This window comes from Osmerus mordax, chromosome 24 (genome assembly GCF_038355195.1).
Source record: "Osmerus mordax isolate fOsmMor3 chromosome 24, fOsmMor3.pri, whole genome shotgun sequence".
NCBI lineage: Eukaryota > Metazoa > Chordata > Actinopteri > Osmeriformes > Osmeridae > Osmerus > Osmerus mordax.
Genome location: NC_090073.1, coordinates 3,558,090 through 3,572,662, shown reverse-complemented (window position 1 = coordinate 3,572,662; position 14,573 = coordinate 3,558,090). Strand labels below are relative to the sequence as shown.

Here is a 14,573-nt window from a genome sequence, read left to right as displayed (position 1 = left end):
ACCCCGGGCCTCTGACTGAGGCTGGCAGGGATGGAAGGAGAGCTATCCCTTTCCTTAACCCACAGAAGGTGGAAGTGTCGGGTGGGTTTCGCTCAGTGGTAGAGAATCTTACTGGGAATCGGGAGGTCGCAGGTTCAAAACCCCCTCTGTACGTGGCTTTGGATAAAAGTGAATTCTGCGTGAATATGACTATGTGAATAATGACGTGTGGTGTGTTGTAATGTGATTGTAATGGTTGCCACTGATCATGTAGGGGAGGAGTGTATTTGTCCAAATCAGATGTGTCCTGACTGAGTGATAATCTTAATAACTAGAGAGGGGGGTAGTGAGTGATTGAGAGAGAGACAGAGAGAGAGAGATAGTGAGCGAGCGAGTGAGAAAGAGAGGGGGGTAGTGGGTCAGAGAGAGTGAGCGACAGAGTGAGTGAGCGAGCGAGCGAGAGATAGTGAGCGAGCCAGCCAGAAAGAGAGATATCGAGCGAGAGATAGAGAGAGAAATAGTGCGTGAGAGAGAGGGAGGGGTAGTGAGTGAGCGGGCAGGGACAGATGGGTAGGAGGCAGGGTTTTAGTAGAAGAAGGGGAGATGCGAGGAGAAAAAGGGGGACAAGAGAAGGAAGGAGGAATGGAGCGACAGATGGGACGAGGCACGAGAGAAGAAGAACGGACAGCAAGAGTGGAGAAGAAAGAGAAGAGCGCGGAGAGAGGGCCGGAGAAGCTTCCGCCGGTCTCACCTGAGGTTGCCCTTGTTGGTGGCATACTTGATGTGGTTGCAGATGTTGTTGTACATCCCGTGGGCAGTGGTGCAGTCCCTGGCGTCAAACACCTGAGGTAGAACAGGCGTGTTACTGGGTCTGGACCAAGTCGAGACTCTCTAAAGGAAGGGGGGTCTAGGCCAAGTAGTGACTATCGAAAGGTGGATTCTGGACCTAGTAGTGACTCTCTAGAGCAGGGTCTCACCTGTAGCTTGGACCACTGGATCCTGCCCACGCAGCGGGCAGCGTTCCTCCAGGCGTGCTTGGCCCCGTAGATCAGCTCTGTGTCCTTCAGCTGGTACGTCCCCCCTGCCTCGATCTCTCTCGTCACCTCCTCCAGGCGGTCCTCGTGGGCCTTGGAGCCGCACCTGCGCACGCCGACCACGCAGCGCACACACAGAGCACATACACACGCAGAAGACATAGCACACACGTGGAACACACACACACACAAACACGAAGCAGACACATGGACCGCACACACAAGGAACGCACACAGCATGTTGAGTCGTGGGGATCACAGTTTTTTTTATCGCAAAGGTCAAAAACCTGCCCGACCCCAGACCTCCACATAACCACACCTGCCATCCCAGCCCCCCCCCCCCCCCCTTCCCCCCCCCCCCTCCCCTAGCACGGCTGCTGTAGCCACGTAATCTTGCCTCTTGATGGAGGTGAAGTACTGGTCGATGAAGTCTGTTGCCAGGGGCAGAAGTTCGTCTTTGGTCCTGGGTTCGTCGGGCTTGCGGCTGGGGATGGGCGTCATGAGGGAGCCCAGACACACGCGATCCGAGCAGATGGGCACCTGGGAAAGGAGATGACATCACGTGTCACTCCAGGCTTTCAAGCCCCTGGGGGAATCAAACCAGTTACAGCTCCAGTTCCCTCCCGGTCCCTCCCTCCCAGATGCTAAGGCAGAGCGCTGAAGACACTCTACTGATTTGGAACTCTTGATATCTGTTTCATCATCCGTTTGCACATACTTATTTTTGGATCTCTACTCTTGATGCAAGACTGTGTTCGGCCTTTAGTCTGGACCTCTCTATGTCACCGACCGTGTCTGGAGAAGGGGAGCCCTCACTGAATTGCTCCTCCAAAAGGTTTCTTCAATTTTTCTATGTCTTCCTTGAGGGTTTTCGGTTGGTTTAGGTGCAGTTCTATGGGCGTATGTGAAGCCCTCTGTGAAATTGCTTGTAAAAAGGGTCCCACAACCACAACTTGATTTCATTTGAAACATCTGACAATTGAAAGACTGAAGAGTCAAAAAGCCCCAAAAAGCCTCGTAAGACTGTTCCAATATGTCCAAGCATGCTTTCTGTATCACTGTGCAACTCAGAGTTGCTAAGGTACCCAACCCCCCCTCCTCCACCTACACATCCGTCTTTAAGTCAGCTAGTCAGTGTTAGTGAGTCAAGGGTGGGGGGGAGTCACATGAAAACAGGAGGGGGGGGGTGGGGGAATCAGAGGGTGAGGTGAGACTGAGTAAAGGAAAATGAAATTGGTCACTGCCAGCAGGAAGCTGTTCGGGTCAATGTAATATGAGGAGATCTGTAGTGAGTTGTCACTTTGGGTAGCTGTGAAATCATCCAAAAGATTAGAGAGAGAGCGAGGGAGGAAAACGGACAAGGAAACACAGATAAAGAGAGAGAGAGAGAGGAAACGGTTGCACGAGCATGAATCAAAAAGTGGAAATGTAACAATAACTTGATACCGCTTAAGTGGGCAATCAAGTCACAATCCCGTCTGTTCAACCAGTCCGACCTAGAACCACCCCCCCCCCTTCCTTCTCCCGCCCCCCCCCCCCCTCTACCCTTCCTTCTCCCTCCTCCTCCCTCCTCACACACTCCCGGCACCACCCCTGCTCGACTCACGGCAAACCAAAGTTCCCTGGAAACCAACAAAAAGACGTGATGGCACAACAAGAGAGGGATCAAAAGACATCATGATGGGAAGAGAGGGAAAGAGGAAGACAGAGAGAGAGAGGGAAAGAGGAAGACAGAGAGAGAGAGAGAGAGAGAGAGAGAGAGAGAGAGAGAGAGAGCGAGAGAGAGAAATAGAGAGAGAGAGAGAGAGAGAGAGACAGAGAGAGAGACAGAGAGAGAGAGACAGAGAGAGAGAGAGAGAGAGAGAGAGAGAGAGAGAAAGAGAGAGAGACAGAGAGAGAGACAGAGAGACAGAGAGAGAGACAGAGAGACAGAGAGAGAGAGAGAGAGAGAGAGAGAGAGAGAGAGAGAGAGAGAGACAGAGAGAGAGAGAGAGAGAGAGAGAGAGAGAGAGAGAGAGAGAGAGAGAGAGAGAGAGAGAGAGAGAGAGAGAGAGAGAGAGAGAGAGAGGGGGCGTGATGGAGAGAAAGAGATGTGAGAGAGTGAGTGATTGAGTGAAGCGGAGCTGAGAGGGAGTGTTAAAAATAAAACAAAAGGAATGATTCTCGCTCCGGAGCGTCCGCCCTGGCGTCCACGCCAGCCAGCTGTCCCACAGGAGCAGCCGTCTGTGATGTATAATAAACCGAAAGACGCACTATTACTGCCCATTCATTGGGATGCAAAGCTGCCTGTCTGAGAAGAGCGTACTGGGGACTGGGCTACGGCTGAGCTGAAGGCAGACCATCGCACATGACAACGACCTGAGGGTGGGTCGGGCTCCTTGACTTCATCCCAGCATCCTGTTCTAACGAACGACTCTCCAACTAAACGCAACATGATCTGGAGTTGGTTGATGGCTTACTGATTTTGGTTTATGATTGAGAGACAGATAGACGGACGTGCAGACAGACAAATAAGACAGAAAGACAGACAGCCAGACAGACAGACAGCATTACCTTGCCGGCGCTGTGGTACAGGGTGTCTGTGTGGACGACGCCACTCTCCCAGTTCTTGACCTTCATGAAGCGGGGGCATTTGTTGGGGCTGCCGTTCAGGAGGTTCTTGTCTGGGGAGACACTGCCCTGGGCGGGAGGCTGGGGGGAGGGGGGGGTGCGTGGTTTGAGGGGAGGGAAGAGGGAAGAGGGGTTAGGTTTGTTTACTCTCAACTACAAGAAATGGTGCGTGCCCAGACTCTGGCGTGGGCGACTGATAACGAGCGTGCTGTAAGAAGACTTTTTCGAAGTTCGACGCTGCAGATCCCCCCCCCCCCCCGAGTTGATGGATGGTGGTTCCTCGGCGACGCTTCCCGGAGCGCTTTGTCTCCTCGTTTGCGATAAAGAACAGAAGAAGAAGAAAAACACGCACTTTGTACCTCACATGAAAGTACATCGGCGCACCCGCGTACACGAACCCCCGAAGTGGGTGGTAATCATCATTCACCAAGGGTGCATCGAGTATCAAGTCAGTGCCAGGCCTATTGACTGATGAAGATGGGGTAATGGAGCCTCTCTCGTGCATTGTCCCGGCGCGACACAATGCAGCAGCGCACTCCCGCTGAAAACCCCAATCATAACCCGATCAATCACACACCCCCGGCCCGATGGTCTCCGAACACCCAACAGCAGAAAGGCGGGCGCTCAACAAAAGGTGTAATCGCCACCGTGCCGGGTCGGATGAATGGATGAGGAGGGCCCATCGACAGAGGCTCATTGACGTGTCTTGTCCTCTGGGAGAAAGGAGGGAGGCGACAGATTGAATTGATTTGGGTTCGTCGCCCCGGCGCTGGTGGAGACGGGGCGCGTCGGGCCCCGGCGCTGCCTGGAACCGCGGAGGCCTGCCATCCATCCTCAGCTCCACTGGAGCACTGGAGAAGCCTTTGATTGGTCCTCAGAAAGACAGCTTATTATCATCTGATCTTCAGCCAAGCGGGGGGGGAGATGATGTGTGTGTTTTGGGGGGGGGGCAGGGAGAGAGAGAGAAAAAAAGGAAAAGGAGAGAGAGAAAAAAAAAAAGGAGAGAGAGAGCTGGAGAATGAGAGGGCGACATGAAGAGAGAGTGCCGGAAAAGATGGATAGCGGGGGAGACATGAAACCAAGCGGGGGAAGGAGGTAGAGAGGATGAACTAAGGGCAGCGAGCATCCAACGACAACTGAGTCGTGACGAGCCGACGGAGGGAAAGACCGAGGGAAGCGAACACGAGGAAGGAATACTCAAAAGGCTTTCGACTCGGAGGCGGCGAGCGGAGGGAGCTGGGCAGAGACGGAGGAAGGAACGTGGCCGTCGGCAGAGTGCGACTGCTTGCGGCTCGCTACCTCTCCCGTCGGCGCAGCTGCGCGGACGGGCGCGGGGCGAACGCCTCGCCTGACCCCACGCCGCACCTCGCTCTCTCAGCCTAGTCCCTCTCTTAGAGGGACTAGGCTGAGAGAGCAGCCAGGTTGTCAGAGACATGGAGCTGAGTGTCGGAGCTGACAGAGCAGCCAGGCTATCAGAGGCACAGAGGCAACCAGGCTTATTAAACAGTACATTATGCAGCAGCAGCTCAGCTTCGGGGCACATGGGAGACCAATGCTCCAGGATGGGGAAGTCTGGAGTTATCCACATGTCATAAGGCCCTCTCAAGTTCATTCAATATAAATGAGTCTCCAGATCCCTTTGAGTTAGTGAGTTCGACGCTGAAGTTTTCTTTTCCTGAAAGGAGAGGTTTGATTTTCTCGAAAAGACAAGTTTGATTTTTCGAGAAGGGAGACGTATGCACAGGTCACGCATGCAAGAACACCGCACACACACACACATACGCACACACTTTCTTTCCCTCTTACACACAAGCACACACACACTCCATCTCACACACACGCACAGCAGGCCTGAAGGGGCTAAATCATTTGAAGAGGGCCACGTAGGCTGAACCACCCCCCCCCCCCCCCCTCCCCACCCACCCACCCCTCCTGCCCCCAGGATGGCAGCTGCCTGCATTCATTTGGTCTCTTGGATCCTTTCGAACCCCCATCCGGTCTCATTCACTCGGCGGCACGTCACCAGTGCGTGCGTGCGCGAGCGCGCGCGGTGGTGACGGGCGCTCACAGAGGCCGCGTGCGCCTTACCAAACCCCAGACCGCTCGACCCGTGGAGGCCAGACGCCGGCCGTCCCCCGGCCTCATCCAGACGTCTCCCTTTGTGACGCCGACGGCCGTGCTCTGCCGACGGCCGGACGCTCAGGTGAGGAGTCATCGAGCAAGGGAGCTTCGCCGTACACTTAGGGCGGCCCTCGACCGCCCGAACGCGCGCGCACACACGCATTCGCACGCCCACTGGCTCGCGCGGGCCTCACACACGAGCACACGGCATTACAATCCAGGGATCATGAGGAAAGGATGTAAGGATTACTGGGGGTAGCGAGGCACGTGAGCAATGATAGCTACGGGCCTTCATATATTCCACACACTCTCAGGGGGACGAGGGGCTCATACACACACACGCGCACGCATGCGGGGTGGGGGGTGGGGGGGGGAGACGCAAACACACACGGATAAGAGGCGAGTCGAAGCGGTGGCACAAACACGCACGAAAGCACCGACACGGACGTACATCTCTCTTTCACACATACATGCACATTTAGCACGCAGGCACGCACGCACACACGCACACAGAATCCATGAAGTGACACGAGAGGCCGTTAAGAGGTCTTTTTACCGTTTGCGTGTCGCCGTTTGGGTTGCTGAGCGCTGTGGGCATGTTGTCCTTGTTCCCCTCCCGATCCCTGCTCCAATCAGACGCCAGCTGGACACACACACCGTTTCCCACACCAAGGTCCCTGAAAGTCACACACAGGCCCCTTAAAGTGGAGTGTGTGAGGAGAGTGTCGGCCCGAGCGTGTGTGTCTGTGTGTGTGTGTGTGTGTTTATGCAAGAGGGTCCACATGTGCCTTTAAGTGTGTTTCAAAGCGTTACATAGCATCTGCTCGTCAACCTGGCTCTGTTCTTGACTACAAGGGACTAGCCTTATCCAGCAGTGCATTCAAACCTGCGTGTCTGGCTGGCACTGAACAGGGCAGGACACATAGCATGGGCTGTGATTCACACAGCTGAGACCTGTGGTGACACAAGCACAAGCAAAGGAACATGCGCCTGAGCCAGAGATGAGATGTTCATAATGAGACCATGCTCTGGGGCACGGCCACTGCGACGCAGAGGATGTGTGTGGTGTTTGTGTGTTTGTGTGTGTGTGTGTGTGTGGATGAGAGAGGGAGTCTGCAGAGCTTTAAGCCACACGAGATGTGAAAGCAAACCTAGCGAGCTCATCAGCGTTCCTCCACTCACGACACCCACACACACCTCTCCATCTCCTCTCTCTCTCCTCTCTCCCTTCGTCTCTCATCTCCTCTCTCTCCCTTTCTGCATCTCCTCTCCCTCACACTCCATCTCTCTGTCTTCTCTCTCCCTCCATCCCCTCCCCCTTTCTCTCCGTTTCTTCTCTTCCTCTCTTTCCCTCTCCTCTCCCTCTCTCCACCTCCTCCCCCCTTCTCTCTCTCTCCCTCTCTCCACCTCCTCCCCCCTTCTCTCTCTCTCCCTCTCTCCACCTCCTCCCCACTTCTCTCTCACTTCTTTCTCTCCTCTACCCTCTCTCCTTTTCCCTCTCCCTCTCTCCACCTCCTCCCCCCTCTCTCCAGCTCTCTCTCCCTCTCTCAACCTCCTCCCCCCTTCTCTCTCTCTCTCTCGCTTCTTTCTCTCCTCTCTCTCTCTCCTTTCCCTTCTATCTCCATCCCTCCACCCCCCCCCCCCTCTCTCCATGTTCTCTCTGTCAGTGCATCAGGCGCGTGGCTGTTCTTATTGTGAATCCGGCCGTCTCCCGTTCTCGCCGCGTCTTTGTGATGTCTCTCACTAAACCATGTTCATCACAGCAATTCTGTGGGAGCACTCTGAAACGCAGAACTAATGAGAGAAGTTGCACATATATCATCTTGCTCTCCGTGATGACTCAGTGATGGGTAGAATCATCACAGCTTGGGCATGTAAAAAACAATCTTTTCCCTAATGCCCTGGTCTATTTCAGGAGCGTGGTCATCAACGTATAATTCCAAAGAGATGACACAGCACAAATGCAGCCAAACAGATAACAGTCGATATTGTCGTTTCATTTTCCCTAATGTCGTCCTCCCCTGGCTGTCTGGATGTTCTGTCCATCTAGAACCTTCCTCGACCCTGATAGGAACATTAGGTTACTCTGTCTGTATGCTACTCTGTTCGCTATGGGGTCAGGGCAGACTGACTTATACAAGCAAAGGAGTCACCAGAATTCAGAATGAACACATACCGGCTAGCACCATGACGACATCTAAACTGCTGTGCCACACTTTGATGCGGTGTGTGTGTGTCAGAGTTCTGTGTGTGAATGTTTTTTGTTTGGCAAACTGGAGAAGCAGACATACAGAACATTGGCTAAACCGAGAGCTATTGATTTAAATGTGCTGTGGTCTCTCTATCTGATTTGAATTGGCTCTGCGTACAACAGAGGTAAGTGAAAAGACAATAACAGCGACAATGAATGTCTGGCTTGTGCTTACGTCGTTCAACAAGGTAGCAAGCTATGACAAAAAACAAGGACTTCCTCTCTGTCTGGAAAGCGCCGAAAGTAACAGGTTTGCTGTTCCATGCAAGTTGCACCGAGAAGCAAATCAAACACACCTTTGATCCTCGTTAGATATTGGAACTATCAACCAGGTCTGATAGACAGAGCTGTGATCAAAGTGCGACAGCACTAGGGGACAAGAACTAAGCTAAGTAGGACTCAAGACGTCAACTTCAAACAGGAAGTAGAACGTGGAGGGTTTCGTATCTGTCCTCCAGTCAGGTCAGGGTAAGAGGCTGAGCCAATGGACCTACCTGTCCACCTGTACCTCCGCATCCCGGCGCTCCACGCCCCTCTGCCCCTCCCCGTTCACCTCCTTCTTGCTGGTTTTGATGAGGCGCAGCACGGGCTCGATCTCCTTCAGGAGGTCGTTGTTCTCCTCCACGCCGTTGAGCAGCAGGGAAGTGCGCCCGCCGTCCCCCCGCAGCAGCGCCGGGTCCTGGGCGCCGATCAGCGCCTGGACGCCCCCCCTCTGGAGCCTGGAGGCGGGGAGGGAGCCCGGGGCCGACAGGTTCTCGATGGCTCTGAGCTGGGGGTCCCTGGTTGGCGGCGGCCCGGGGGGGCTCACCGGGCAGCGGTGCTCGTAGGACTTGGAGGAGGGGGGGCAGGCGGGGCGCGTCACCCGGACGGTGCGCTGGCGGCCGTCGCCGGACAGCGTGGTCTCCAGGTGCGTGGTGAAGCCCTCGGGGCCCCGCAGGATGAGCACGGCGTGGCTCTCCACCGACACGTTCTTCAGGGTCTCCAGGGCGCGCTCGTACGACAGCTCCACCAGGGGCTTGTTGTTGACGGCCAGGACGATGTCGCCCACCTGCACCAGGCCGCACTCCTCGGCGGCCCCGCCCCGGATGAGGTCGGAGACGATGACGGGCGGCTTGCACACCCTCTGCTTGACCAGGAAGCCCAGGCCGCCCACCTTCCTCTTAAACAGGCGCACTGAGATGATGTTGGGCTGCAGCTGGCACACACTGGCCTCCGACTCCTGCATGCTTGCGCGTGTGTGTGTGTGTGCGTGTTGGAATGTGTTGATGTGAGTGGTGTGTCCCCCAGATATCTGTTCCAGCAGAAGCAGAAGAAGAAGGAGGAGGAAGAGGAGGAAAATGACGAGAGGAAGAGATGTCGTATTAGTGGAAACATTGATATGACAATGTGATTTGTTTACAACATGCTGTGTTAACATCATGCTAGATGAGTGAGTCATGTTGTAGTTTCACTCAATATTATTCACTACTGTCTCTCAATGTTGCTGAAGCCCAGGGACGTTGGTTTCATTATACTTTTTGAAAACGGCAAATCTGCCTCCTCCACTTTTTATGAAGACAATTATATTCAACGGTTGCGTCCTCACAAAAAAAAAAAATCTGTCCCACCCACATTTGAAAACAAACCTATGCCCCTGCTACAGCCTAACAAGAATATTTACGACAACATCACAGATAACAAACACATAATAAACACACGTTATACCGTAATCAATCCATAAACAAACATGTTTACCCGCAACGATCACCACGAGTAGCTACTCTTGTCTACTTCAGACCCACAATTTGCGTCATATTTGTGGCGTGTATCTATCACCTCCATTTAAACATAATGGTGTGTACTTGCTATGTCGTTAAAAATAGGTCGACGAACGATCCAAACCAAGGCCATTCAAGTATCACCGGATGAGACTCTAACGACATCCAAGAGAACCAGAAGACCCCAACATAACAGTGCACCAACTGTCTGTTTTCAGTAATGTCGCGAGGGCTTGCGTGAGACAGTGCTTGCGTAATCCCAAATGAATTTAACTTTGGGTAGAAAGAAGGCAACGCGTGCGAGCTATACCGAGGCCTCCGGTCCTTTTGCCACGAGACAATGTTACACAGATGATCAAACTGAGTTAAAAACTTGAAGCAACTTTAAACTCAATGAAGAACTTGGGAACTCAACATTTCACAGTGTCAAAAAGATCCAATGTTTTGCATGACTTGCTAAAAAATAATACTAAAATGAATGAATTAATAATTCTGTGTTTATGAAGATCAAACAAGACTTTGACAATCATTTTAAATAAAAAGTCAATAACTCTATTTTATAGACAGACGTTTTGTCGTTTGAAATAATGACATTTTACGGATGTGTTTTAATTTGAAATTGTGTTCACAAAACGCCTTCTGTTTCCATCAGCACCAAGAACAGCTCTCTCCGTCCCCCGCCTGCCTGCAATTCAGCACCATGGTCAGCTCTCACTTCGCCTACACACAATCATGTTGCTTTGTCTGGTTTCAGAGGCTGCATAGTTAATACATCAAATCCATAGCCTACATATTTTGGACAATAAAATAAACATCGATTAGATTTTAAATGGTATTGTTGAAAAGCCATTTAACACAATAGATGACATAATAATGCATATTTTGTCAAAGCCAAATATCTCTAATATTTAGATCATGCCGGATTTGCATACGGTGGACTGTAGACTCCTTAATTTTGAAAAGGGTTGGAGGTATCGTTGAATTTCTTATTTACTCAGTGTTAGCCTCTCGCGCTCCAAAATTCCACCTTTACCTCACCCACGCGCGGGTCAGAATAGATTCAGTCATACAGTGTTGAGAGCGCGCTCAAGAGAACAGAATTCAACCGAAAGAGCTGTTCAATGACTGTTAGAGAAGATGTAAACCAGAACATAAGTTAGAGCCTATCTGGTAAACTCTAGACAAATGCATGTTGCAAACATAGTCAAATGACTACAAAATATACCAGCATTTTGTTAGAAATATATATGTATATTACATATCTATATGTAAACTTAGAAGTATCAAAGTTCTAACCCACTGACACAAACCAAAAACGTCATATTCTAAACTCTCCTGTTCACGTGTCTATTTCCCATCTCAGCCCACTACATATTGGGCTACATGCTTATATGCAACAAGTGCGTCTAATTACGCATTTGGTTTTATGTCTAATTATCTGTTAATAGTCTGTTAATCAATACATACCTTATATTAAAAGCCTTTAGGGCTACATGTGCTGACCAACATTTATCAACTATAAACGACTTATTCATGAGCTAAATTCCGATACTTCTACATACACAAACATTCAATGCTTCATCTATCAATGTATGCAACATTCGTTTGAGTCATTTTTTCTATTTGATAGTGTATTTGTAAATGCATTCTTAAAAGAACAACTTGTAATCACCGTCGTGAAATACATGAGGAATTCCCTCCCCAAACAGCACCCACAGAAAATAGCACGCTTGGATACTCATTTGGGATTCGAAGAATCGTACTTTACCTCTGAGAACGGGCTCGCTGGTCGCGAGAAGTGTTTCTATAAAGTTAACCCCCTTCTCCGTTTCGGTAAACTGCACAGGTTGTTTTCTTGAGCTCCTCGAGTCCCAATTGCGCGCGCTGTCACACTAGAGCCGCGGCATGCCTGTGCGTCTCCGCGCGCCAGGGTGCCGTATAAATATGGGGCACGAGAGACGCTGTGACGAGCTCAGAGCTACTCGTGCGCGGGCATTTATAGTCTGTAGTTCAGAGGCCTACCGGCTTTTACCTTTGTCACCGTCACCAGTTGTGGGCGAGCTAAGGGACGTCGGCTGAGGAGAGGTAGGCTACTCTGTCACAACCTTGGGTGAAAACCTTCTACCCAAATGAACAATAAATGTTGCATTTTGGTCAAAAGATAATCAGGTTCTGAACCACTCTTGACTGGTCCCCTCAGAAAGTTCAACGACTGCCGATGACATAATAACCAAATTAACGAAACCAAAGAATCTGGTAGGTATTAATTGATACAATGGAAATGTGTTAACAATTAAATCGTATTTTCTATCCTCTCTTTCTCTGGTGATATACAGTATCATTCTACGACATATTCTGAGCTAGTATGGTTATACCACCGGTCCGCCCTCCATTAATTGACAAATGTCCGGCTGTGTATAGCCTAAGCTGTCTCTTCATCTCAGTCCATTCCGGCACTAATTGGTGATGTCACTGTAAACGTCACACATCAATACCAATATGAGTTTCCCTCCCCACCTAAAATAGGTTTTCTGTCATTGGTTCAATAATCTAGTGCATAGCGCTCTCGATAAATGATGTTTATCATGCTGAGCAGTCGTGGGCGATTCGTCCATGGCTGTGTGCTGTTATCTCCTGTAGTTGTGGCCATTAAGATAAGGAGATCCACCACAAGGGTTTCTCCAAGGACTTTACCCATGAGCTCATGCTCATGCTCTGTTACACATATTCAGTTGGGTTGCCTCACAGTAGCAACCTTGATACCCTGGCCTGGCTCTCTCTGGTGTCTGTGTGTCAACTCAAAACCCGAGCAAAACACACAAGGATGTAAATAACCCTCTACAGAAAGCCACTGTAAGAACACGCAGGGAGGAGAGGCGACAAAAACATACGCACATGTGGCACGCACACACACACGCACACACTGAAGCGCGCCAACTCGTGCCCGCACACAGAACCCGTTGCATACAAACGCACACGCGCGCACTCTTTCTCTCACACACGCACACACACACGGAGCCCGGTCGTGTCATTATGTCAATCACTTCCTGCCAGAGTGGGACCATCTGTCCCTCTAATAAAGCCACACACCACACTCATCACTACCAAAGCCCCTGCTTAGCCCTCCACTCACAGCAGCTCCCTCCGTTAAGACTCCCAGACTAAAATTACATCTGTTACTTTTTATACATACACCCTTACCCTGCAGTCCCTCTCTCTCTCTCTCTCTCTCTCTCTCTCTCTCTCTCTCTCTCTCTCTCTCTCTCTCTCTCTCTCTCTCCTGTCTCATTATCTACATATCTCCCTTTATCTCTTCTCCTCTCCTCAATTTCTCTGCCTCTCTCTCTTTTTCTCTCTCCCACATTATAGCTCTCTCCTTATGTCTCCCTCCTCCCTCTCTCGCTCTGGCAGTCGAGTAGTAGATGTCTTGGAAATCTTGAGAGCGCGAAGAGAGAGAGAGAGAGAGAGAGAGAGAGAGAGAGAGAGAGAGAGAGAGAGAGAGAGAGAGAGAGAGAAAACCGAGACACAGAAAGCAAGGGGATGCAGAGGGAGGGAGAAAGAGAGAAAGAGGAGAGCGTGTGGAGAAAGTTGGAGGTAGCAGAGAGGAAAAAAAGACAATGTCACGTCTGTAAGACTGAAGGAGAGAGAGTCCACTGCGCATCTGAAGACTTGCATGATAGCTTCCACCCTTCCAACCCCCTGAATATAAACCCAATAGGCAGAGTTTGTACAATCATACAAAGCAGTTCTGCTGATTTCTGTAGCTTTGCACAAAAGGATGGTGACAGGCTTGACTGGCAAATGTAAAGTGCCTACATATTCAGTATGGCATCATCCTCATCAGCATGACTCTGGATGCCTTGACTAATAAACATTTGTAATTTCTTTGTTAAATACCACTTCCTTACCTTCTCTCTATAATTTTTTATAAATGTCAGACTACATATAGGGATCTCACTTAATTGGGCACGTACAATTTACATTTAGTCATTTAGCAGACGCTCTTATCCAGAGCGACTTACAGTAAGTACAGGGACATTCCCCCGAGGCAAGTAGGGTGAAGTGCCTTGCCCAAGGACACAACGTCAGTTGGCATGACCGGGAATCGAGCTGGCAACCTTCGGATTGCTAGCCCGATTCCCTCACCGCTCAGCCACCTGACTCCCTGGTGGATTTGGTAGATTTGATTTACATGCTTTCACTTTTAAATCAAATCTACCTCTGGTTACTATGGCAACTTTTCAATTGTGCGTGTTGCATCTAGGTAGGGAAGGTGTTGAGTCCGCCTGCGTTTGGTATCGACAGCTGTTACAAACAAATCTTTACTGTTAACCAAAAATTAACCGGTTAGCAAGTACGTTTTAGTACAGCATAGTGAGGCGTTTTTGCTCAATAAAGAAAGATCGCATTTCTACCAACTGTGACTGATTAAAGGTCGACTAATATACTGTACATTGGGAGATTGTTGGCTCGAAGTAAACCCAAACTTAAAGATTTATTGAAGAAAAACTACCACTGAGTGTTAGTTTCAGTGACATCATCGAAGTATAACGTTATGTTTTTGTGTGTCTTTAGTCCTTGGCAACTGCATTAGCTTGTATGGTGTAAAAGAAGTGGATAAGTGATCGTCTCTGACATGCAAAGAGTATCGACAACGTTTCGCAGCAAAGCTGAAATGGAGGCCTCTACATCAACAAGAGAGGCGCCAGCATTCATTCCTTTTCCTTCGGGGCAGCGGCGCCCAGAACGCGTCTTGTTCCGATGCGATTCGTAAACATGAGAGGTGAAGCCGGACGAGACGGCAGCGGGCTCGCTGCAATC

General features: G+C 50.6%; 1 protein-coding gene across 1 annotated transcript in view; it reads right to left on the bottom strand.

Annotated features, from left to right (window-relative positions):
• The window catches only part of nos1 (nitric oxide synthase 1 (neuronal)), a 30,193-nt gene extending 18,561 nt beyond the window's left edge, over positions 1-11,632 (bottom strand). The window contains exons 1-7 of the mRNA XM_067228292.1: positions 11,521-11,632; positions 8,490-9,286; positions 6,301-6,421; positions 3,567-3,704; positions 1,411-1,553; positions 957-1,119; positions 731-822 (exon numbers count right to left, since the gene is read on the bottom strand). Of these exons, the coding sequence (XP_067084393.1) occupies positions 731-822; positions 957-1,119; positions 1,411-1,553; positions 3,567-3,704; positions 6,301-6,421; positions 8,490-9,220 (1,388 nt within the window). The 5' untranslated portion in view covers positions 9,221-9,286; positions 11,521-11,632. The remainder of the gene's footprint in view (positions 1-730; positions 823-956; positions 1,120-1,410; positions 1,554-3,566; positions 3,705-6,300; positions 6,422-8,489; positions 9,287-11,520) is intronic.
• Positions 11,633-14,573: the final 2,941 nt, after the last annotated feature.